This window comes from Streptopelia decaocto, assembly GCF_964273445.1.
Source record: "Streptopelia decaocto genome assembly, chromosome: 1".
NCBI lineage: Eukaryota > Metazoa > Chordata > Aves > Columbiformes > Columbidae > Streptopelia > Streptopelia decaocto.
Window position 1 is genome coordinate 140,190,359 of NC_138663.1, and position 26,497 is coordinate 140,216,855.

Consider the following 26,497-nt stretch of genomic DNA (forward strand, 5'->3'; position numbering starts at 1 on the left):
TATAGAAAGGATTTATTGCCTTTTTAGGACTCAGATTCATAGCTGTCTTGATATGAAATAGATATATCAGGCTCTCCTGACAGTCCTTGAAAGCTCTAACCTTTTCAAAAACATAAAATACAACCCCCTAGGTTTTTATATTACAGGAAGACAGGCTGTCTCTTCTATTTCAAACAAAACTTTGGAGTTTCCTGTAGGAGAGAAATTTCAGTTTATTCAGCTTTGAGACAGAACTTGCTTGGAAGAAAAAAAATAAAAAAGAAAAAAAAGTAACTGAAAACAGAGTCTCCCACAGGACACAAGTCTCACCACCACCCTTGCAAAAAGATATAACTGCTCTGGTGTGTCTTGTCCATCAGAAGAAAGTTTAATGCACTCTGAACACCCCAATGCAGAGCCCTATACACTGCCAAGGAATGTTAAAACCACAGCAAGTGTTTGGATGCATATTAGGTACAAACTTAAACGGACGTGCTTTCTCAAAGTTAAAAAAATTAAAATAATTGTCTCTAATTTTAACACACATTTATAAATCTTTGGCTTTTTACTTCCAGCATACATCAGTATCCAGAGTTTATTTATTCCACAAAGAAGAGCACTAGTCTTTGCTGACAGCATAGCATCAGGAATTGTTCACTCTGTAGCATGGACTAAGCCAATAGTTTGTTGGCAAATCTAGGTTGACACTTGAGGTAAATAAGTAATAATAAAAATATCACCCCCACCTTAAAAACTCAAGTTGTGCCAACCAGTTGTCTAGGTGCATGCAACTATGCCAATAAGAATTTGGTTGAGCTAGACATATGCTGGGTGAAGAAACTGCACAGCAGTGGTGACACAGAAACCCCCCTCAGCAGTACCTGTTGTGTACTGCAAAGTTGTAGTGCTCCTGCAAAGGAAGAAAGGATGAGACAATCACTTACAAAACAAACAAACAAACAAATCAGACACAACACAAACAAAACAACAAACCAACCCACACAATTCCAGCATCATCTGGAGTATCAGTATCATTAAAAACTCCATATTAACCATAAGAGCAATTCGTTTAATGCAATTACAACTTTATTGTAGGAAAAAAACAATACAACACTTGTAAGTAAAGATTTCACTTCATTACAGAGAAAGTTTTAAGTTAGGAAGAAAGTTGTTTAAAGTAGAAATCAGTGTAAATACATAGAAAAAGCACAACAGCAAACAGAATCAGTAACAGTCTAAAGCATTGTGAAGAATTTCTGAGTTTGGCTTTTATTTTACAAAAGAATTCCACAGGGGTTAAAAAAAGAAATTAGTGTTGTCACAATAACAGTGAGGCACGTGATTTTAAGAAAATATACCATTTGTGTGCTTTCTGTCCTACATGGTCAGTATTTGCTGTGGTTGTAAACATCAGTATTTAAGACAAATGTGTGTTTAACCATCATCCCCCTCCTCCTCAGTTTTGATAGTCTGCAATAGCAACAGTGATCTTACTTTCATTAACATGATTAAGTACCAACACTAGGCAAGAACTGTTTTCAGAAACTCAAGAGGCTCTTCCGATCTCTTAGCACACAGCAATCGACCCACAACTGAGGATTGATTCAGGCCTGTCAACCTGCACCTTGCTGGAGGCCAGGCCACAGCTGAGCCCCCAGCTTGCACAATAAGTATTCATACATAAAGCCTAATACACTTTTAAAAAAATTTTTTAAACATTATTTCTTAAAAGATTTCCAACTTGGTGCAGAAATTTCTTCTAACAACTCATGAACAATCTTATTACAGTAGATACTAAAAAAGATGAAACTGGTTACATCATCACTGTAGAACCATCTCAGATAGTACCAGTATTGACAATAGACTTCACCATGTAAAACAGAGCAAAACTTTGAAGTAATGAAAAAAATCGGATAGTTTCACGTTTAGCATATCAGCACTTTGGGAACAGACGACTACCACCCCCCGTTTCCATTTCTACTCTATCTGTAAAGTCAGCTGATCCCACATATGCACACTTCATGCTAGAACTTTATGCTAAGGCTGCTTGGTTAAGGTTATGTTATCTGTACTGCAAAAAGTAAAAAAAAGGGGACAGGCAAGCTGACCAACAGTGAGGCTGGGCACTTCCTGGTAGAACACCAAATCCTACTGAGAACGCCATCCAACATCACATAAGTTTCTTTAGAAAAGTCAGCCTTAAGTGCTGTAGGCAACTCAGCAAGAACTTTGGGAAGGAAGGAGCTTTGTGATTTAAAACACAAATGTCTCTGTTTGCAGTAGAGCGCACACAACAAACACTCCTGCCTTGAAGGACATTAAGACAGAAAGCTAGAGAGGGCTTCAGAAATGCCCACCATGCTTCTTGCCAAGCAGATAACCAAAGCTGATGATATCAAAACTTAACACAAAGTAGTTTTAATGGCAAAATATGGTATAATCTAATTCAGATTGAAACTGCTCAAAAAGGAACGTCTATATACTAGTTTACTCCATGATTATGTATTTTAATGAAGTGGAAAATCTTTTGCTGCTAAATTTGGCAATAGCCTGAACACAACTAATTATAAGCGAGTAAGAAACTGAAGAGTTTTGTTCTGATACAGAAGAGTTACTTTAAATCAAAACTGTTTGTAGATGAAGTGATAAACCCTGAGTATATTCCACATATTGGCAAGAATATGGCAGGTCTCTCCTAATGTCTGACCTTCACAGGAACAGAACACAACACCAAAGGGCAACACAAACCCTAGTGGCACCCTGGTGATCCTTATGTCTTTGCCATCTCCCCTTGGGCTCCCCCTCCTTTATGGGCACAAGTGCTTAGCCTCATGTGCTATGCAGTCAAATTAAGATTTGTTCTTCTCTCTTAGAAGACTGTGGAGCTGGAATTACAGTTTTAAAAAGGAGGAGGGGGGCAGAAATCCATTAAAGTTTATTCACTATCTATTGGTAGCTTTCTAAATTTCGTAATTCTAAGTGGTTATGCTCACAATAAGTAGCTGAAAGGTTCCAGTTAGCTAGTATGCAAGTTGAAAAACTAATATTCAGCATACACAAATCTGGTGCTCTACCAGAGAAACTGCTAGAATCAGGGTACCACAATCCTGTACAAGATAGTCAAGGAGTAAGCAAACGCCTTTTACCCCTCGTGAACTGAGTTATTAATAAAAAGAACCCCACAAATCAAACTCCTTTATGTTGACTGCTGATGAGCCTGGAATGATGAACAGAGTTAACATTACTTTCCTGGAAAGAGGAAGGAGAAATGTATACGCTGTACTTACGGAATTTTCCGGGAATGTTCAGAGATGTTAAAACTAAAGAAATATTGGAATGTAAAAGGCATTAGAGTTTGATTTCAACTGCCCTTATACAAAGGAATTCTGTAAACATTATCAAAGTCCTAATAAAAGACTAACACAGGTCCTTTGACAGATGTAAATTAGGTTTTGAACCTACGCCCTGATAAAGAGGACACGCAGCAGTTTAGGTACTTAGATCAGTCAGCAAAAAGAAGCATCAGTATTTTTACTTCCCAGTCCCTCTTGGGCATTAACTAATTCTTTCTTTCAACAAAAGTAATAGTCAACCTAGCTATTTCAATACTAACTTCCAAATCCTCGGGGGGGGGAAAAGCACCAGGACATCGCCCTGTATAATTGATTCATCCCAACATCAGTGCCATGTTTTCAAGGTGGCATTTTCCATTCAAATACCTTTGTAACAGGAACTCTAGCCAGCTAGAATCCACAGAAAGCCTGTTAAAATTTCCCTTTCACACTATCCTCAAAGGGCATTTTTTTTTAAGAGGATCCTGACAGCAGATGGTACTGTGCTTTATAAATTATCAGAAGGACACTTGAGTTTAAGATTTTGAATTAAGTCAGTTTCTAGCAACTTTCTGGAAGCCATAGAATTATTTGGCTTCACTGTGGGCTTATACTTTACATCAAGTAGGTCTAGATTTTTCCTACATTAAGATCTTTGTGGTACAAGTCAGGGATAAAATTGGCATGCAAACACAATGCAGTTAAATGACTAAACTCTTGGTAGATGAGGAAAAGGGGCTTCAGTTCATATCAAAGCCCATTGGGTCATCATCTTCATAGACACTGACTCCAGCAAGACAGTTTGGTAAGAGGAAGGGTGAAACCAGTTAAACAGTATCCCACATAGCAGAAGCAGGAATCTGTGCTCAGATATTAAACAACTGGCCACAGCAATGGTTTGGGAGTAATGATTATACTTAGCGCAGAAGATAATTTAGAGTGGCCTTGGAATTTGGATACTGACTGTTCAGCATTTGTTTGGAGCTGGCAGCTAGATTGTTACAGGCATTCTTTGGTAAGACAGGCAATAGAAAAAGTGTACTTTCTCCTCAAAGCAGAAGTTCACTAGTGTATGCAAGAGCTTTAAGAAAAACAAAACTGATCCCACTCAAAAAAAAAAAAAAAAAGTTGGAGTTTTAACTTATTTACAAGTTCAGAAAAAAGTGTCTTCTCCCCAGCCCAAACTGCTTCAACAATAGCCACTTCCACCTTATCAACATAGTTTGTCCTTTAAGGAAGGACATACATAAATTCTTTCTTTGCTTACCCATCATACCCTCAGCTTTGCACTGCTCCTACGCTACAGCTGGGGGAAAAGAGAAGCACCTTGGTTCACCTGAAAAAGTTCCATTTCTAACCTTGTATATATTGCCACTAGGTCTAAGCAAGGCAAAGAACTCAGGTTCCTAGCAGCTGAAAAGTTCTATTAACCTTATATTGCAAAAGCGTTTCCTACAGGAACAAGTTTTTACAAATGAAAACATCACTTTCATGTATTTCACGGAAACACTATCAGTTTAACTGAAAATTAAATACTTCATTAAAGATGGGAATATATCATACTTATTACAAAACAGTATTTTCATTTAGAAATCTTTAAGAAGTCCCATAAACCTAAAATTTTGCAAGACAGGCAGGAAAAGAAAGAATACCAGTATTCCGTTATCCAAGGCAAACAGTGCAAAGATTAAGTGACATAAGGTTATTAGAAAAAAAGCCCCACAAGTTCTCAGTAAGAAATCAGTTGGTAACTGATTTCTTTTTCTTGAAAAATAAATCCTCTAGACTGGCATAGTGCCATCAGTGTTGAGGTCTCCACTTTACAGACTTCACATATTACTTTGTTAATTTTGCCAAACCAAACAAATACATGATTTTACTTACAAATTATCATTACAATTTCCAGATCTCTGCCCAGTTCTTCTGCCAGATTGAAGTTAATTTAGTCACAAACACCTTGTCCCACAGACACCATTGCTTACAAAACCAAGCAATTGCATACACTGGATTTAACACAAGGAGACTCTAACGACAAGCTGAAAGGCACACGTTGAAGACAGAAGTAGGAAAATCCATACAGAGCGATCCTAACATAGTTCAACTATACTTCCTAGAACTTTGTGAAGCATCCAGTATTCCTGTTAGGACAGACAGACTGAAATACATTTCTTCACAGCATCCCTACAGGCAAGAGAAAGAAAAAACAAAACAGAGTCACCTCAGTTATGCTGCTTGATGAGACTCATTCCATGCTGCTATCATATTGACACTGAGGACTGACCACGTATTAGTTTCACTTATATAATTTGCATGACTACAGGAATGCATTAGAGACAAGGGGGTCTGCTTACCCTCCACCTGCCCTGCTGCAGGGGAAACGACATCTGTAAGCCTGTATTGAGGTGGTGTGGGAAAAGGAAAAGTGGGGCTGCTGGAGCGGGATAGAGAACTGTGTGCTGAAACACAGAGTAGTGCTCACAGAGGAGAACAGGAAAAAAGGGATACGTGCCTAGTAACATTTTGGATGAACATTAAAGCATTCCAGAGGCAAGCCTTAAGCTTAGCATGTGGTCAGCACACTTACATACTTTTATAGGAAGTCCTCTCATTTTGTTATATTTGTGTTCTCCCACTAGAGAAGATGCTTAGTTTAATTTTCAGGTTTAACCACAAGTATTTCCTCCCACATAAAACACCACCACGGAAGAACTTCTAAAGCCATATGCTACAATGCTTCTATAAACCTGCTTTATCATTAAACCTCAAGATAACAAAAGGTAAGAGAGTGGGGAAGCTTACCTTGCAAATGGTATGAAGGAAATGCTGTACCTAAGAAGAAAGATTTTTAAAGTTATCCTTCATGTCTGATTTTATTAGTCACAAACAAGAAGAACAACCCCTCTAATGCTCTAAGCAGGTAACTGCAGGATACACAATGAAAATGAAGCTTTAAGTCTGTGAGCAACAGGAACAAATATCCTTGCAAGTCACCTTAGCCCAGCCACGTTGTGGAACACTCTGGCAAAATCAGGGGCATATTGTAGAAGCGTTTTAAACACAATTCTCCAGCACCTAACTCTTGATGCTCCAATGCCTACAGGCAGGTAAGATTAGTCTTGAGGGCTGGCTAGGTGTTTGGTATAAGTTTCTGCACTGTTTCTGGGACATTACACAGAGGACATGTTAACATAAAGAACACTGACACTTAATTTGATTGGCACATCACGATCTTTTAAGAAGACAAATTCAGGAGAGTGTAAAAGAGAGATACCAGACAGTAAGCAACAAACTGATTTAAAAGGGAAAGAAAAAAAGGCAGTCTTACTTCAAGCTCACAGAAATTAAAGACGTTCAAAGGAACTTTCCCCAGAAAAGGAGCCCTAGGCTCTGTCTCCAAAGCCTCTGAAGCTGAAGTGGTGTGAGAGAACAAAAACTGGACACAAGTCAGCTCCTCATTCATGCATTGTCTTGCACCTAGAGGAATGGTGGTGTAAAAATTCTCCTTCCCTCTAACTCATGCAAGGTCAAAATCCACCCACAATTCTGCTACTGAGTTACATATAAGCGAAAATGGAGCGTGTGGGGAGGAAATCACTTACCACGCCAAGGCAAAAAACTGTAAGATGCAGAAAAGGAGCGCGAGTCCTTGCTTACGCCACTGGAGGAAGAGAGAAAGGGCCAGGGTAAACATAGCACACAGGGAGACAACAATGTAAGGATCTTATTTTTACAATATACTCCAGTTATATATACACACATAGGACTCGAATACTCACCCAGAAAGCAGAACACAGTGTTAGTGCGAGACACAACTAGAAGGAAACAAACAATTTCTATTAAACATACAAATGACCCCAGTTTATAGACATTATAACACTGTACTGGGTTCCTTTCACAGAGACTGAAACAGATTGTATCATAGTTTTGTCCAATTCTGCATAAGAGCTTCCCGTATTTAAAACACTCTCACTATCACATTTCTGAAGTGAATTAAAGCAATGAGAAAATATTAGCCCAATATCTCCAGAAAATAATATTATGGCTGCAAAGGAACAAGTATAGGTTCCTACAGCTCTTTTGCAACATCAGCATGTTCCTGCTTCAATACACACACTTCTTGGTGTTGTAGGTATACGCCACACTTCATTGTTTTGTGTAAGTCTTTTCAGTTACAGCTCTAGTCTTTCTGCTTCTGTACATGCCACATTTCCTGTTGTTTCTCAAGGCTGTCATGGGGTTGAAGTTATGTCATTACTGTATTCTTACCAGTTAAAGAAACAATACACTTTCAAGACCTTCCAGCTATTGCTCAGCAGCTCTCCTCCTTAACATAAAGTCCATTCAAACTGGTACTTTTTCTTTTTTCAGAGTTGCACTCTGCCTTTACCATAGTTAAAACCTTGGAGTGTAGTAGGTAATTTTGGATTATTTTCCGTTTTAATCCTCAATTTTAGCAGGAGCCTCCTTTTAGTTCAAGTTTTCGTTTTTTATTTAAGACACACGGTTCAGTTAGCTGCAACAGATGCTGCTACTTGATCTTCCTTCGTCAACATCTAACTCAGCCTTTTGATACACATGTACCATTGTGCTACTAGAGATTATAACGTGCATTCTTCTGCTTCAGTAAAAAAGAGATTTAGTACTCCATATTCAAGACAGTAGCACATGCATTGCCAAAGAAATCATCCACTTCAGCCCAACCATAATTGTTGACATTAAATGTAGCTTTTCCATTAGTTTTAAGGTGGTGATTTGCATATTGTTCTAAATAATACATCATACATCTAACAACTGGCTTTACTGCAGTAAGCAACATTCCAGGCATTCTCCTGATTCCAGGCATCCTAAACACGTATGAAACAAACACACCACAGAGTAAGCTTCTTGCCTGCTCCTGATCTGTGCACATACCCACAGTCAACTTCTCAAGCTCTATCAGTTGCCTACAACCTCTCTGGATGTTTAAAGAGAAAATAGGCAGCACTGATGCCAAGTGAATGCTCTGAAAACATCCACAGTGAAAATGGGAGGGCAGTTTCATGCAAGTTAAACCACCTTCCAGATTTTATACTCTTCAAGAAAAAATGTGAGAGTTAAAGAGCCAAAAAAGCACATGCATTTTAATTAAGAAAGAGTCTGAAACTTAGCAGCAATTTTACACACACTCCAACCAAGAGAAGGTTGGCCAGAATTTCCATCTTCTGAATATAAAAATAATTCCAAGGGCTGATTTCAGTCGAATGTTGAATTTGCAATTTCATTGTGTCACATGAGTTTTAGAACCTGAAGATATCAGCCAACTGGGATGATTTCTGTATTTTTAATGCAAGATGACTATGGCATAGAGATTCTTCAGTTGCTTCATCAGGAAATGATGATATTATCAAGGTAGAAACACCTACACAGCTCTTTAAAGCAAATGAGGTAGAATTTAAAAAGACAAAATTATGCAAAACAGACTGTCTAACAAATTCCATAGTACAACTTTTTAAAAACTAGTTTCCCATCTTTCATCTTTTAAGCAACATGAAAATATGATGTTTTGACCTCAGGCACTCTAAAAAAGCATGTGCATGGTTCACACACGTTGGCCACAGACCCTTAATGCTTGTTTAGCATAATAACCTGGCTTCAGATCAGTCTTTCATAACAGGAAGGTGTTTTTTGTGGTGCTACACATACTTTTCCACTATAGCAGATATGCAAGATGTTTCATGTTTTAATTAAAAAAACCAAACAAACCCCAAAAAACACATTACAAAAAAAACACCCACAAACATCTTGAGACATAGTTAGATCAATGTATATGAAAAGACTTTACAATGGAAATTGTTTACAGGTTAGCATGAGTTAAAACTGATTATTCTGATACTTACTAGCATAACAATAGTAGCAATCAAACGTGTAGGCTCAAACATCCTTTTCAACTGTTTCATTGGTCCCATAAGGAAAAGAGTGCTGTCAAAAACAAAACAAGATGAATACAGAAGGTAGAAAAGCAAAAGCAAAACTTCGTAAGCATCTTGAGTGAGGGAGTTATTTTTTTGAATTGTTTGCAGCCATATGGGACACCAATACATTGTTGTTATGGTAATAAGTGCTGCATAACAGAAGAAACAGGATATACAGTGAGATAAAATCCATTCCTGCTTTTTTTTCTGTGCAACGTATTTATTCTATAATTGTTCATCTACAATTAACATAAGCAGAGCAGAACTATCAGGCTAGAAGTATAGGTCAAGGTCAGCGTCAATTAGATCCTTCTTGACAGATGCTTTTTTTAACCTGCTCTTCAAAAACACCAGCCAGGGGCTCTGCATGGATTGCCAGGTAATCCAGCTCAATTCCTCTACATAAAGGGCTGTTTTCAGGCCTGGATCCACCTCCTGATCCCTTACCAGATCTGCAGTCCTCTTTTAGAGCCCTGGTGATTGACACTGCTTGAATTATACAAGGTGAAAGTTTTATTGAAGGTGATATTTCTACTACATATACTATATTATTCTGTCTCATTACTATGTTATTTCCAATTCCATTCATTGTGCCTTCTAATATCCTGTTAAGTTTCTTTCCAATCATAGAAGGTTGTGTCTGTCACAAAGTCAGTGGTGCTGTGCTTCAGGAACCTCAGCAGCCACAAATGCTCATCAGAAAAGCCTACCCTGACTGACAGACGGCCCTGAATATATTCACCAACACACACAGAACATTACCAAATGCAAAATGGCAAAGAGTAATTTTTTTTCGAGGGGGGGGGAAAAACCCCAACAATAAAATCAAAAAACCTCAATGCCCAAAGCAAGAGTTTCATTCTTCTTTACTGATTAGTAACTTTCACCTTGAATGCATTGCTAATAGCAATAAACAAAAATTTTCTTTACCATTTCAGGGCACTACTGGAGAAATGCTGTTCTTTAAAATTCAGCAACAAGAGACGATCTACATAAACAAATCTTCTCACACAAATTCAACAGTTTCTACCACTTATGCACTTCCACTCTTCATTCTGCTTTAGTTTCTCATCTTTATTAGGGAAGTAATATAAAAAAGATTGTTACCTCCCAATAGATGCAATATTCCCCAGTGTATAAAACACTGCGAAGAGCGTCAGCCCCTTCTTTGGTACCCATAGGAGGCAACTACCCTAAAAAGGAACATTTAGAAAGGGGAAAAAAATAATATTTGTTTTAAATTGCAAAAGAAATATATCCAAGAAATGTCACAAAGCAAAAGAAGTCTTAGGAAAAATTAAACCAAATCCGAAGAATCACACATACACATAAGTAAATGGCATTTACTGGCATTCTTGCTAAGAGTTGGTGCATTTTATCTAACCGGAATTAAGTCAGATATCTTCTCAGAGACTCAAAAAAATCAAGCAAAAGCACACAGCAAGGCTGTAATTATTTGGGCTCCTGAAATATCGACGAGATCTGGCAAAAAGTCCTTACCAAGAGCGAGCACAGGCACCCTATTGCAAAACAAGCAATGAAGCCTTTCACTCTGGTCCCCCAACCTAATGATGTTGCATCAATAACCTAGAAACGAGGAGGAAAATAAGAGTGCAGGTTATTATCTGCTAACAGATCCTGTCACTTATCAAGCACATAAGATGCTGAACTGTGCCCTACGGCGGGGGGAGCCCCGTTTTTCCAGCCCCCCGCAGGACGTACGGGACGGGGGTTCCGGCACCGCCCACGTTTTCACTTTCGCTATTTCGACAACTGCCCAAACAAACAGGCGGTGGGGTTGTTTGTTTGAGTGGGGTGGGGGTTTCTTTGTTTGGTTTTGTTCGTTTTTTTCCCTGCCCACACCAAGCAAGTGTACCGGCACGTTCACGTTCCCCCGCTTTATTTTCGGGCTTGCTGCAACTCGCCCATCCGTGGCCGGCCGGCCGGGGCTCCCTCAGGAGACGAAGTCCTCCCCTCCCACAAAAACAAGAGCCAGGGCCTCTTTCCCCGGCAGCGGCTGCCTGCGGGGCACGGCACGGGGGGACTTAAAGCACAAACAGAAGTTCAAGAGACCGGCTCCAGACAAACCGCCCTCCCCGGCAGCCCCCGGCCGGCTCCGCCCCGGGGAGCCGGAGGCCCATGGACGAGCTGAGGCGGCGCAGGCCGGTCCCGCCGCCGACTGCCCAGCGCCGAGGGGCCGCGGCAGCTCTGAGGTGCGGCCCGGGGCCTCCCTCCTTCCCCCCGCCGCTGCGCTCCCACCAACCGCCGCTCGCCAACCGCCGTCTGGACCCCAGCGCGCAGCCCCCTCACCCCCCGCAAGGGCGGCAGGTGCAGCGGCGCGGAGCGTTACCTCGGACAGGCCGCTCGGCTCCTCCGCGTCGCGGCCGCTCAGCACCCGCTTGAGCTTGTCCATGCCGCCCGGCCCGGCCCGCGCCGTTCTACCCCACGCACCGCCGGACTGCCCTTCCCCTCCTCACGGACTACGAGCCCCGGCATACACTGCGCCGCCGCGGGCTACCTGCGCTCGGCAGGTACATGAAGGCCGGCGGGGGCTGCTGGGGGATGTAGTCCGCCGGGAGGACCTCCAGCAGTGAGGGGAAGGAAAACAGCCGCTTCCTGGATTCTACGAGCTGCCGGTGAGCCCCCCCGGGGCAGTGGTGGCGGGCGCTGGAGGTGTCCCGGGGGGTGCCGTGTCGTGGCGGTGAGCCCTGCGCTCCGAGCCGCAGCCCCGCCGGCACGGGGGGTCGGGGGAGAGATGGTGAGGGGAGAAAGGGCTTGGGCGGGGTGTAGCTGGTCCTGTGCTGCCCCCCGGACATTCCAGCCGTCCTGGGACAGTTCGACTGGGACAGGTGCACGAACTTCAGTACTGCAAAGCTTCAAAAGCTGTGAGATTAGCAAAGACTAGCCTGGCGCCGATTCCCAGGTCCGTGTGGCAGAGGGATTATCTTCAAAGTAATTTATACATTTGGGTTGTATAGGGTTTTTTAACAAGACAGCAAACACTGCACTTTCCCTAAGAGCCAGGCACTTACTTCTCCAAGCCTATGATAGCTGACATCTAAACTGTCCTAGCATTAATATTTTCCAGCCTTCAGAAAATAGACTCCATGCCCTCTGCCAGTTTTACTTCTCTAGTTGTAACCCATCTCCTCCCACCACTCTTGAAGCCATTATCTGGCCACAGTGAAGCTTACAGAAATAGGAATATAAATTCCATTTTGCTCCTGCCACTGTGGCTCTTCCCTGGTTCTGAAAAAGTCTCACCTTTATACCTACCTGGGGTGTTCTGATGAGAGGCAAAGGCACATGGATGCAACATCTTACTAGCACACAAAATTCAGTATTATGAGTAGTTATTTCAGTTTATTTTGCTCAGATAAAAACAGAACTATAAAATGTTTGGTACATTTTATTTAATGACATACAAGAAGGAATATAAACTGCCACATGTTAACCTTGCCACAAAAAGAGCTGGAGAATCACCCCACTCCCTCCCCCTAAAAATTATGTATCCAAAGTGGTACTTTTATGTGGAAAAACTGTACTGGAGAGCTTGTGGCACACCAGTTTATACTGCTGCTTCTTGATAATCTGTGTGGTACAAGAGAGGCACGAAGTGCTCCGAAGTTTTACTTTGTAGTAACTGTAACCTCCTAGACATTATCTTGTGATTCTCCTAACATGTGTTCCACTTAAATACACAGCACCGAAAATAAGATGGATATTACATATCTATATGTTCAGGATTCAAGTCCATTCAAGACAACTGTATCACCAGGTCACAAAGTGCTATGTATGATGGACAAGATAAAATACACAGTGTAAGCTAAACATGCAGAACACCTGTTTCAATGCAAAATGTCAATGCTGTGGGTTTCCCCCCCACAATACTTTAGCCCAATGGAGCTTAATGTTAGCATCACTGACCAAACCCAAATGACAATTTTAATTAACAAATTCAGATATAGTTCCCTTCATGCTAGAACTACATTAGCTCTCCTCTCAGTCACTACCAGCTTTAAGGTGTGTTTTTGTAAGCCTTTAAGGCATGTAAAATAATATATGCTTAAACTAACTGCCATGATTTACTTCCACCAGTAAAATGTTGTTCCCTTCCTTTTCCCTCTCTCTGTATCCCTCTGTCACTGGAGTGGACCTAAATAATATTCTGCTAACAAACAAACTTTGATTACTTCCATGCTGCATTAATTTGCAGCCCCTTTTTCATTCTGACACTAAAATCTTTAGTAAACAAGGGCAGGAAGATGAAAAAAGGCAACAGAATTTAGGACTCTAATGGAGAATATAGAGGACCTCACCTCTATTTCAAATTGGCCATAAATTCATTCACCCATGTCATGTCCAGCTGACAATGACTTGGGTCAGAGACTTCAATTTCAATTCTCTTCACTCATTTTATCCTATGGATCATAGGATTCCAAAGGTAAGGCTGAAGGTGTAGCCAGGAAAAAAAAAAAAACAAACCAATACCTTTTTAGACAATAATCCTCACAAACCCTGAGTGAGGTGGGCACGTATTAACTCTCATTTCTACATACAGGGAACTGAAGCACAGAGAAGTCACCTCCCTGTGGCTTGAGTAAATCAGTGACACAGGGAGAACTGCAGTTAGTTCCTGCCTTTTGGCCTTATGATCAATTTGTTAGATGAGGCTGCCACAAATAAAAGTGAAAGAAAATGTGTTGTTTGTTTTATTATGAAAACAGTCACTTAGATGGCAGCAGACTGCTTTCTAAAAACCTGAAGATCATCTTTAAGTGAAAACCATTTCTCAAAAGACCTGGTTAAACACCATGTTTTAGGGTGGGTTGTTTCTATTAAGCCATGCAGTGTAGAATATGAATATTTTTTTAAACAAATAACTCCAAGACATCAGAACGCATACACATTCTTACCTGCCATCACCTTAAACCACAAGGCCTGCTTTTTGCTAGTCATTTGCTTCTTGCACTTCAATGAGTGTGAGCAGTAAACCTAGCTCCCCATTCTTAGGCCAAAACACTAATGTAATTTAGGATTTCCAAAAGCAATACAAATATTTGAAGCTTAATCTACCAAGTGTTGAGTTAAAACCATGACTGTACCTGTGATCACACTTCTATTAATATCAGAACTTAAAAGAATTTAGAAAATAAACCAAGATTGCATATCTGGAATACATGTTAGCATCCTTTTAAGGCTATACAGGATCTTGTTCCTGAAACTGCAAATACCAGCATCCTTTAGGGATTAGAGACTAAACACCACTTTCTTGCCCAGTCATAAGCCACTCTGCAGTTTAGCAATTTGACTCTCAGGGCAGCATACACAGGCCAGGCACCATCTGATATGTCCAACAGAAGGTCAACACAGTACAATGTGTTTCCAATAAATACAGTACGTGGCTGTAGCAGCATACAGACCCCAAGCAACAGTCTCCAGAACTGCCTAGAGAAATCTGGCTGACATCAGATTAAACCAGTATTTGTGAAGAGACATCAGTGTGTATCTCAACAGCCAGCTTTTCTTCTGTTCTGGAGTGAATCTCTCACAAATAAGGTAATTTTGCCTTTGTATAGTGTCAAGCAAATGCATTTTTTCCACCTTAAACTTATCCTCAGATGAAAAGAATATTCTTAAAGTAAAGTCAGGATCAGAGACTCCAAAAAGCAACTGACTTAGTTATCAGCTCACAGTAGGGGAAGCCAGGTAAAATGTGTAATTTAGAACCGACACCTCAAAATATATGCAGAAGAAAATATATTTTTAAAATTTTTTTTTTACTGTGTATGATTTCTCAATAAAAGTAAAATCATGCCAATTTTACAATTCCAGTAGTCTCTTAGTATCTGAAGCAGCAACAGCAAAATCTTCATAGAAACGTTTGTGGTGGAGGGTCCAGACAACACTCCTACTTAAACAGTGAACTAAACAGAACCCAGACTCTTAACTGTGTTTTTCTCCAATGCTGCTGAAAACCGTAACTTGTCACCAGTCTATCATTAACTCCAGATACAGGTTAAAAAGAAAACAAACAAAAAACACCATTAGCAAAACTTGCTTGAAATGTTTTCTCCCAGGGCTACAGAAAAATTAGCCAAATTCTTTATTCCACTAGTAGTGAAACCGCCCCCCATGGCAATGGTTACAGGATCACATTATCTCCAGTCTACTTCAAGTCCATAGAAAGTCACATTTATTTAGACTTAACACACGTGGTTTCCAGTGATGCTTCTGGTTTAGACTCCAGCTTCTCTGGGAATTCTAGCTTTTCACAGATTGTCTCCTTTATGGGTAGATACTGAGAGATCTCATTAGGTTCCGTGAACAGGGAAGGCGGAACATGCTAAGAAGCAAAATTTTTACATAAAACAAGTGAATGAAATGAGAGGGAGAATAAAAAAAAAAAAAAAAGTATTCCAAACTACAACTTCTACGGACAACTAATATATAATTTACCTGATTTAAACACCTGAAGTCAGGTATGATTATTAAAATTTACCTTATAACTTCAAATGTACATCGTCTTTTACTCCTTTTGTGTATCAATAGGCTAAGGTAAGGTATTTAATGTTTTTAATCAGGAAATTACAAGAGCACAAGAAAGTCAGAGACCATTCATGAACAGCCACAATGTTTTAAATAAATATATTTATCATTTGAATGCAACAGTCTTTTTGAGGGTCTAGTTCTATATGAGACTAGGATGGCCACAAGGGATCCGATGCTTAATGTCTTCTAGCCATTGCAATTAATTCACTGGAGTTGCTCAGATTTAGCTATTGATAGTTGATATACCTCAACATGTATCTTAGTTTTATGAAGTCCACCACAGATATTTATACGAAAGAGTAATACTCATTGGATCTTGATTTCATATTTGAAGGAATTAGGTGGTTTCATTAAGTTAATATCTTTCTCTGGAGATTCCTGCAGACAACTTAACTTCACTACATATAAGCCATTTGATGAAAACCAAAAAAAACCCCTATACTGAGCAAACCACCTTCAAACTTTCTAACAACATTCTTTAAGAAGTGTATCCAGAGCTACTCAAATGAAACTGGTATTCTGTCTACTCCTAACATGTGAGGAATCCTACTGCTGTTTCAATTATTTCAAACCTAACTGAAGCAGGAATCTTTCTTGCTTTACCTGTGCAAGGTGATCTAAGAAACTGAAAAGCTGTACACATTTCCTCTCTGTAACAACAGGCAGTAAAAATTATTTAACAGTGTAGATGGTAACTTTTAAACATGAGGTGAAGTAAAACCTAGATCACTGATTTATATTTCAAAAAACATGAAACTATCCAAAAGCTCATGTCTCTTTATAGGGATCACATATTATTAAGAAATGATACGGTATTCCTTTCCTCAAAAAGAAAAATATTTTGCAAAAATGCAAGCTAATAACACATTAGTCACTTTTTACAAGTGAAGGAAAAACAAGGGAGAAGGAAAAGTAACAAGAACACCCAAGAACAGGTGTTGGATCAAGAATAAACAGATGCAACTCCAAATGTGCCATTAATTAGTCTAAGCCATTACTAGAGTTTTAAGGTGGGCTATTAAACTCATTATATTTGGGAAAAAAATGAATGAGCCTATTACCAAACACATCTTAACCCCTAATACTACTTGCAAGCATACAAACAGGCCTGAAATTTAGTATCATGGGACATGGACTATCTGATGTTGTTGCTGAACAGCTCTACAAAAAACACTCAAAACAAACAAACAAATCTTGTTAATTCAAAGGTAGAAAAAGTAACTCAATCCCATATCTTGCCATGTGATCAATAGATCTGAGCATTTACAAATGTAAATCTGTCCTGAAATCACCAAAATAAATATTGCATAGGCAGAAAGGTTCTTCCTCTGTATTGATTCCAAACCTAAGAAAGAACGACTTACTGACACTGCATTTTCTATGCTGACCATAAAACAATATTAAAAAGCAGTCAGAAAAACACACATTTAAAAAAATGCAATACCTTTAAACTTGATATTTTGCTTTCTCTGGATGTGTATTCTCGCAACATGTAGGTCTTGTCCGCCTAATGGGAAAAAAATGGCAAAAATTAATTATAAAATTATCATCTAGTATCAGTGCAAAATTAGCATTTTAAATATATTGAATTTAGTAAGCTTTTGAATTTGAATGACTACAGATTTTCACCTGGGAGCAGAACATATGTTCAAATTTACGAAGACAGAGAAAGATGTTTAGCAATGTTCTCTTTCCCAAAAGTCACCTTTCTGCATGCAAAAAAAATCTATGACTGAAAATGCTCGTTAATCTTTACTCAGCTAAAACTCCTACATCAGTATAAATACAGCTAGACAGAATAAACAAACCACAACTGTTATGTTCTATACTGTTTATGAGATAGTAGAATTCAGTGTTGTATGGACAGTTACTTTCAAGTTAAAACTTGCACTCATCACAGTATCACAGTATCACAGTATGTTTGGGGTTGGAAGGGACCTCAAAAGATCATCTAGTCCAATCCCCCTGCTGGAGCAGGAACACCTAGGTGAGGTCGCACAGGAACATGTCCAGGCGGGTTTTGAACGTCTCCAGAGAAGGAGACTCCACAACCTCCCTGGGCAGCCTGTTCCAGTGCTCTGTCACCCTCACTGAGAAGAAGTTTCTTCTCAAATTTAAGTGGAACCTCTTGTGTTCCAGCTTGATCCCATTACCCCTTGTCTTATCATTGTTTGCCACTGAGAAGAGTCTGGCTCCATCCTCATGGCACTCACCCTTTATATATTTATAAACATTAATAAGGTCCCCCCTTAGTCTCCTCTTCTCCAAACTAAAGAGACCCAGCTCCCTCAGCCTTTCTTCATAAGGGAGGTGCTCCACTCCCTTAATCATCTTCGTTGCCCTACGCTGGACCCTCTCCAGCAGTTCCCTGTCCTTCTTGAACTGAGGGGCCCAGAACTGGACACAATATTCCAGATGTGGTCTCACCAGGGCAGAGTAGAGGGGAAGGAGGACCTCTCTCGATCTACTAACCACCCCCCTTCTAATACACCCCAGGATGCCATTGGCCTTCCTGGCCACAAGGGCACAGTGCTGGCTCATGGTCATCCTGTTGTCCACCAGGACCCCCAGGTCCCTTTCCCCTACACTGCTCTCTAATATGTAATCTCCCAACCTATACTGGAACCTGGGGTTGTTCCTGCCCAGATGCAGGACTCTACACTTGTCCTTGTTAAATTTCATCAGGTTATTCCCTGCCCAGCTCTCCAGCCTGTCCAGGTCCCGCTGGATGGCAGCACAGCCCTCCGGCGTGTCAGCCACTCCTCCTAGCTTGGTGTCATCAGCAAACTTGCTGATAGTACACTCAATTCCCTCGTCCAAGTCGTTAATGAATATATTGAATAATATTGGCCCCAGCACTGACCCTTGGGGCACTCCACTAGATACTGGCCTCCAACTAGACTCCGCACCATTGACTACCACTCTCTGGCTTCTCCCCCTAAGCCACTCATGTATTAGACAAGACGAAAAACGTTGGGAGACAACGATAAGAACAATACCATACCATTTAGTGTTGCCTATTTTTCCTCTTGTATTTCCTCTCTGATCCCTCTGCCAAATATATTTAAATGATTACTTCACATGCAGGGTAGCAAACTCTACTCATACAATACCTAGCCCCATGGCATCCAGCAGTTGGTTGCTACTGCAGCATCACCACAATAATAAAATACACTTGAAACTTCATCAGTTCAGTTAACCTCTATACCCCCAAACACTAGTATTAAATTACAGGAATATCAGCAGGTCTTCTCTGAAAGAAACACGGCAAGGGAGCATCTGTAAAATATTCCTGACGGTGAATAAGGGATTACCTCATGATGAAGCCTTGTATCATTCATCCTGATAAGTACTCCATCAACTCGCAAGAAAAACCTCAACAGCACAAAGAAGCTGGAAGGCATAACTCTCTGCAAAAATAAAGATGTTTCATTCAGCATATGACAGAGTTTTACTTTAAGTATGCACTTATCTACATCAGATATTCACAACAAAAGACAGTATGAGGAGTTTCAGGTAGTAAAGTCAAAATTTGGGCTGTTGGTATCCTACAACTATCACGGGACAGAAGGGCAGTCAGTGTCTCAAAAGACTCTTAGGCAGGATGCAGAAAGAGGGATGAGATTGTTACCCGAAGCGACTGACAGATTTCAAGATAACATAGTTTCCAGTAAGATTATATTTCTAAAAGTGGTGATAAAGAACTCTGCATTTTAAACTTTGAATCCGAGAAAGAACAACATGCAAGAAGTGACTGCATTTTGCACACATTAGCCAACTGAGTCACCAAGTGTCATGTATACATCTCTCAGTACCCACTATTTTTACACTCAAACTTGATACTCCATGATCATGAAGTTCATCTTCAAACAGAAGCACTTCTTCAAAAAACATGATTTGTTCCCTGGCTTTCAATTTCTCCGTATTTATGTGTTCTGTTGTAGGAACAACCTAAAGAAAAAGATTAAGAACAGTTAGCATTTTAGTTTGTTGCCACACTATATACACTTGGCCAGATCTTTTAAATCCTGCAATTGCTAGTTTTATAAAGGAAAAAACTTTTAGGACACTAAGCTTAAAATATCCCAAAATTCTAAGAGGGAAAGTTAAAATTAAAACCAAAATTTTCAAGAGGAAATGGATCAAAGCAAAAACCAAGAGTGGAAAATTCTGAATAAGCTTCCCTCTGGATACAGGCTCAGTAGGGTTTCATCTGCAAACAATTCTGTTCCCTTTCTGGTTTTGAAAACATTCGAATATGCCTTAACATACAAATGAGAAGTGCTGTGTTCTACGTAGTATTCCATCCACTTAGCATCTCTAGCCAACTACAAACCCTGCACAGGATTCCAACAAAGCCCTTCCATAGAAATCAAGTACCTGTATGTTTTCCATCTCAAGGTCTCCATATACACTCATACTTTTCCACTAAAGACTACAGGCAGACAAGACATCATTTCTTTCTATGCTGCACATTTAATTCTGGTGTAACTCAACTATCTATAACTAATGTGATCCTATTGAATTAATATAGATTACCTGCTTAGTATAAACAGTAAAGAGAAGCTGGAAACTTCAGTCTTATTTTAAAGTAAATAAAAATAAGAGAGGGCCTATCAGTTTAAATATAGGGAGTTACTATTGCAGAAAAACATAAAGCCATTGATAGCAGGCAGATCTACACATCTGCTTATACAAACAGGCAAGCAACAGAGAGTAAAGGTACTAGAGAACTACATGGCTGATAGTTCTGTCATGTGTAAGGAGCTCAGGGCTCTGGCGGGCCATCCAGCAAGCCCTGAAGATTCCCATGTGCTTTACTCTCTGAGTAAGTCCTTGCTAAGGGACATAATGGCACCACTTTAAATAATCCTAAAATGCTTTAAAAAAAATCCCAAACAGTTATTAAAACAAGCCATTATTTGATCTGGATAACATGCTAACAGACATGAAAAGCCCAAACTATATTCTGAAGTTAGAAACTGTGAAGCATGAAAGATTTTACAGAAGCCTATTGAAAGATAATTGACAGCTTAAAAAAAGTGTGTGTGACTGAAACAATATGCAATCAGCATTTAACAACAAGAAAACAGTTACCTTTAATGTTGCAGTATCTCCCAGCAATGTTCCTTTGTAGTCTGTTGTGTAAGTCCAATCATATGGCTTCACGACTTCTTTAGTGTGCTCAGTCTCACTCCTCAAGAAGTGAAAGAGAAAACAGAATGCTTTGTAGTAATTCTTAAAAAATTACAGCTTCACATAAGATTATGTATTACGATTCCCACAGTCTTCAAGAAGAAAAACAGCAGCATTGTCTGTGCTGCAATGACAATGTCAAGACTTAATCATACAGTATTGCTTCTTTCATAACATGTTCCCATAATAAATTAGAAAACCATTATCAGAATTCCTGTGCTAACGCTATCTCAGTCATATGAGTTGAAATAAAGATCTCAGTTCAATGTTGTTGAAAAATTTATATTTCAAGACCATTTTTTTAAAGTAGGCAGGATGCAATCTGCTGACAACACATGACAATTATGAATGCTGCTATTTGCCTTAGTTTTTAATGACAGCTTTGATTTCTCTCTGTGCTTTATTTCTAGGTGCCCTGCAACTAATTTGGTAAATACTAAGCAGTACAATTAGTTATCATGCAAGGTAATTGTTCTGCTATATTCCTAAGGCTAAGATTTTGAACACGTGTAGCATTTTGCACTTTGAACTGCCACAAGATACAATGCTGCAATGCTCAAGGCTCTGTGATTTTGAATAAACAGAAATGGCATTAAGCCATCTTAAACTTGTAGTTTATTTTAAGAAAGCCAAGACACAATTGAAAAATACAGATGACCCATTTAACATGTTGAATGATCATGGCAAAGAAGAGCTAAGTGACTTCTGTGATCACAGCTGTATCTACAGTAAACCAAATGCAACATGGTCTTCAAGAGTTCGGTCTGTTCTTTTAACTACTTCATGAGAGTTTCACATACAACACCAGTACTTGCCCACTGGTAATAAAATACTGTACCTGCTCTCTTGCCACTCCTCTGCACAAGCCACTTTGATCATACCTTGACAGTTATTGACACATTTTAAAGCATCTGTTGCATTGAACTCTATTCCAAAACCACGATCATGTTGTATTCTTAGGATATTCTCTCCAAACATCATCTCTGGTAGAGAAGGCATGTGTAATTCATCAGCTAATCTGCACAGAAAAATAAAAATCCCATGAGGACAGATCAATCAGCTACAGTTCAGTGAAAGCAGTCCTTGTTTTGGAATAAGTATTCTTTAGACCATGGTAACTTAAAAGACACATTATCAATATCTTCTGTAAAACTTAGTTGACTTCCCAGTTTAATCATTTGACATGAGTTGCAGAGTCATTGATCCAAAGTGACTTTCCCATGATGAAACTGTTGTTGAAACATTCGTTCTCCATCAGGCTCATACAAAAGTCTCATACGTGAGAAATCAAAAAAATATCTGATAAGCACAAAGTAGCAGCTTTCAACCTGTTGTGGCAAATCTCTGGGTGGTCCATGAATTACGTCGGCAGGTGCCCAAAAAGAAGTTTTAGGAACGAGCACTCATCAGCAAGTTTAAATTCACTACACAGTGGTCTATACCTCCAAATTTAGAAGCCTACAAGCCTAGGCCACTTGACCTGCAAAGACCGACTTCAATAAAAGAGTTATTGGCTATGGCATATTTAATCCTTCACCTTTCCACAGAGGTTGCCAAGAGATTTTTTGTGATATACGTTTATCAGAAATAAAACTCCTACAGATACTAATGATGTTCATCAAGCAATACAAAAGGCAAAATGCCAAGAGAAATACATTATAAAAGGAAGCTGACTAAAAGCACTGCAATTGGATAGCTCTTGAAAAATTTGAAGTGAAGGAATTGTTTTGGGGTTCTCATGCTAGGTGCAGGTAAACAGCTAAATCTGGGTTTTTCTTCCCCACCCTGTAAAATCCTCTCTGTTCTTTCAAGCTTGTATTGTGGTTCTTGCCACTGCTTTTCAGCCTTTTTCAACACATTCTGAAAAACTCTCTGTCATGCAAAAACATCTAAACAGATAAATGTGATTTCTGAAAATTACACAGATTACAGGTTATTTTAAAATAGCTATAATTAAAGAAATTTAATAGATCAGAAGATGAGTACAGCAGGCTGTTCTAGTCTGGCGGTTCAAGACTCTCTTATTTACAGATAACAAAGAGAGTTAACATTCTCCTGATGAAGAATAAAGATCTTCATTTTTAAGAGGTAGCATCCTACAAAATAAAAGTCTTAACAAGCATGCCATAAAAACAGGATACTCTAAATAGCCCTCCTTCCCTTGCAGGACACAGGTACAGCTTAGCTAGAAGGTGAATCCTCTTTACAGGAAAATTACTAAATCACAGGATTCAAGTTTTCTAACCTGTAACTGCAAAAACTAAAGAACCATTACTAAGAAGCAGTTTGAGAAGATTATTTATGCATGGAATGTAGGATAAAGATATAGGAAGGAACAAAGGTTTTACTAGATCTATGATACCCAGTTTTTTGTTTTTTTTTTTTTTAAATCAGTATAAGCTGTAACACTGAGAATTTTAATGTTTACAGTAATAAAACAAAACATTTGAGACATGGGACTATCAAACACCCTCAGAAAAGTTAAAAGCAACATGAATGAAGATGCATTTAACAAGACTAACAAGATTTCCAGGTATGTATTCCAGAAACTGAAATAGAGAAGTATCTGTCAAATTCAACTACCACCAAGGTCAGATATGGCACTAAATAGCTGAACTGTTCAGTTCTACATGAGCAAATCTGACTTAAGTACTTGATGCTCACAAAAGAGCATTTCCTTTGACTGTCTGACAGCAGGAAAGAGAAAATAATAAATTTTTAATGAAATCCTCTATCTTAAGACAGCTATCACCATTAAATAGCTTATAAGAGACTGCAGACCACATTTAAAGGAACGTTAATCACCATTAAAAAGCAATAAGAAACGCAGGCTTCAGCTCACAGAGGCCCAGATCTCCAAAATCTTCAGCACTCATTAAAAACAAAATTCTGGGAACCCAAATCATCACAGTTTCTCACGCCAAAGAAACAAGTTTACACTCGCGAAAAGAAACAAAACCCCGAAATACTGGACTAAGCAGCGTCCCCCCTGCCCAGGGAACGTTATTTATTTCCTGCGCAGAGGAACGAAGCGCCCCAAACCCCTCGCTGTCAGGCGGCGAGGCCCCAGCCCCGCGGAGGCTCCTCCCGCTCCCCAGGCCGGGCGCGCCCCGGGGAGGGGCAGCGAGCCGCGGAGGCACCGGACCGTCCCGTGTCCCCCACCCGCCCCACCTCTCGGCCTGTGCCGACTTCATGATGTGCGTCCGAGCGGCGCTCAGCTTCCACGGCCCGAACGTGAAGTCGCGCCGGCTGCTCTGGAAAACGGGGTGCATGGCGGAGGCGAGGGGGAAGGCCCCGCCGAGGAGCAGGCCAGAGGGGCCGGACGGGGCAGCGGCGGCACCTACCCCGCTTCACCTCACCTCACCTCACCTCCCCGCTGCAGCCCGTACGGCAGCAACACCGCCGCCGGAACCGCCGCCTCGACGGAATTCCGCTTCCTGGGGCGTGCCCACGGGTGCGCAGCGCAGAAGCTGTGCGGCGGCAGGACGTGATGCGTGTGGGGCGGGCTCCTCTGCGGCCCCGGAACCGCCGTGCTGTGTGGTGACAGCGGGGGCGGGAGCTGCGTACGCCTTCCCGCTCGCCGCTGCAGGAGGCGCGCACGGGCAGCGAGTTGGGCGGGGAAAAATTTAATGAAATACAACAAGGGCAAGTGTAGAGTCCTGCATCTGGGCAGGAACGACCCCAGGTTCCAGTATAAGTTGGGGAACGACCTGTTAGAGAGCCGTGTAGGGGAAAGGGACCTGGGGGTCCTGGTGGACAGCAGGATGACCATGAGCCAGCACTGTGCCCTTGTGGCCAGGAAGGCCAATGGCATCCTGGGGTGTATTAGAAGGGGGGTGGTTAGTAGGTCGAGAGAGGTTCTCCTTCCCCTCTACTCTGCCCTGGTGAGACCGCATCTGGAATATTGTGTCCAGTTCTGGGTCTCTCAGTTCCAGAAGAACAGGGAACTGCTGGAGAGAGTCCAGTACAGAGACATGAAGATGATTAAGGGAGTGGAGCATCTCCCTTGTGAGGAAAAGCTGAGGGGGCTGGGTCTCTTTAGCTTGGAGGAGACTGAGGGGTGACCTCATTAATGTTTATAAATATATAAAGGGTGAGTGTCAGGAGGATGGAGCCAGGCTCTTCTCGGTGACAACCAATGATAGGACAAGGGGTAATGGGTTCAAACTGGAACACAAGAGGTTCCACTTAAATTTGAGAAGAAACTTCTCAGTGAGGGTGCCAGAGCACTGGAACAGGCTGCCCAGGGGGGTTGTGGTGTCTCCTGCTCTGGAGACATTCAAAACCCGCCTGGACACATTCCTGTGTAACCTCATATAGGTGTTCCTGCTCTGGAAGGGGAATTGGACTAGATGATCTTTTGAGGTTCCTTCCCATCCCTAACATTCTGTGATTCTGTGATTGAGGGGAACCATGCTGCAGTGGCAGGTACAGAACGTCCATGTGCCCAGCTGGCAGCCGTGCGTCCAGCCGCATCCCCGGTGGCTCCTTGGCAAGGTCAGCTGGAGGGCAGCAGGGCAGGCCAGGCGGCACGGCTGGGCGCTAACACAGGGTTCCTGCGGCCATGCTGCTGGTGCGGTGGTGGGAGCCATCACAGGGAGTGCTTCAGCCCTGGTGGTCCCTCGCCAGACTTGGATGTAACAGAATTAACAGCAGGTCAATTACTCTGTTGAGCAGTATTCTGTATTTTATCAGCGCTGGGGAGCTCTAGGGAATCATCATCCAGAAGTGCTCCAAAGACTGGATGCTCTTGCATTGCTTATATTCACATAATTATTACATATGCATTACAATTCTTGAAAAATTAGACATACATTACATCTGTACTAAGAAATAATTTATATTATGTTTCTTGCTTACATTTATTAATTATTAAATATAAGCTAAGCACTCTGCTTCTAAATGATGTATTACTTAATCTTTTGCCTCCCTCTTCTCATTCAGAAGGATCTAAAACTTGAAAAATATCCCCTTGTTTTGCATGTGGTTAGAAAGTATTTATCATATCAGTTGGTTAATGATGGGTACATGTCGTGTAACTTAATCACAGTATATATTAATTTAGCAGCTTCTCTTCACCCTTTATACTGTGCCCACCCCGTGCTTGGCATCAGATTGAGGGTGAGGAAGAAGCCCTCCCAAAACCCACTCTATTACTTTTAATAGCGTTTTGGAGTCCAGGAAATCCAGCAATTGGGATCTGCCCCTCTCTGTGGCTGACTTTGCATCGTGTGCGGGAGCAAGTCGCTTCATCTATGTAAAATGGATTCCCCTGCACCCCCTTTTAACCAGATTCCTGCATTTTCAGCGCAGGAGGCCTGCTAGGTTTCAGCCGGGTCATGGCCAAACCCGCCCTGGAGCGGCCCGGCCAGGGGGATCCACCCGCCTTAGGGGCGGCCGCAGGGAAAATGGCGGGCGGGAGGCCGGGGAGGGGGCGCGGCGGGATGAGGCGGCGGGGCGGGCCGATGGGGAGAGGGGGCAGGGGCA

General features: G+C 41.0%; 2 protein-coding genes across 4 annotated transcripts; both read right to left on the bottom strand.

Moving 5' to 3' along the window:
- Positions 1–1,047: 1,047 nt before the first annotated feature.
- On the bottom strand, positions 1,048–11,898 carry SFT2D2 (SFT2 domain containing 2). Of its 3 annotated transcripts, XR_014186438.1 has the most exons (9): positions 11,613–11,898; positions 10,763–10,849; positions 10,370–10,455; positions 9,188–9,269; positions 7,088–7,123; positions 6,911–6,969; positions 6,637–6,785; positions 6,111–6,140; positions 1,048–5,492 (listed from the first exon to the last, which is right to left on the bottom strand). XR_014186438.1 is itself a non-coding variant. In XM_082075948.1 (8 exons), exons 1-8 carry the CDS (start codon positions 11,673–11,675, stop codon positions 5,453–5,455), a joined length of 483 nt encoding a protein of 160 aa, XP_081932074.1. In that variant the 5' UTR covers positions 11,676–11,898; the 3' UTR covers positions 1,048–5,452. The 3 variants fall into 3 exon arrangements, 2 of the variants coding, with proteins under 2 accessions (XP_081932074.1, XP_081932075.1); XM_082075948.1 differs by lacking the exon at positions 6,637–6,785; XM_082075949.1 differs by lacking the exons at positions 6,637–6,785; positions 7,088–7,123.
- A 3,447-nt stretch (positions 11,899–15,345) lies between these two features.
- TIPRL (TOR signaling pathway regulator) lies at positions 15,346–24,438 on the bottom strand. The gene is made up of 7 exons (XM_082075947.1): positions 24,182–24,438; positions 21,849–22,028; positions 20,912–21,011; positions 19,634–19,765; positions 19,129–19,224; positions 17,259–17,321; positions 15,346–15,608 (listed from the first exon to the last, which is right to left on the bottom strand). Exons 1-7 carry the CDS (start codon positions 24,280–24,282, stop codon positions 15,459–15,461), a joined length of 822 nt encoding a protein of 273 aa, XP_081932073.1. The 5' UTR covers positions 24,283–24,438; the 3' UTR covers positions 15,346–15,458.
- Positions 24,439–26,497: the final 2,059 nt, after the last annotated feature.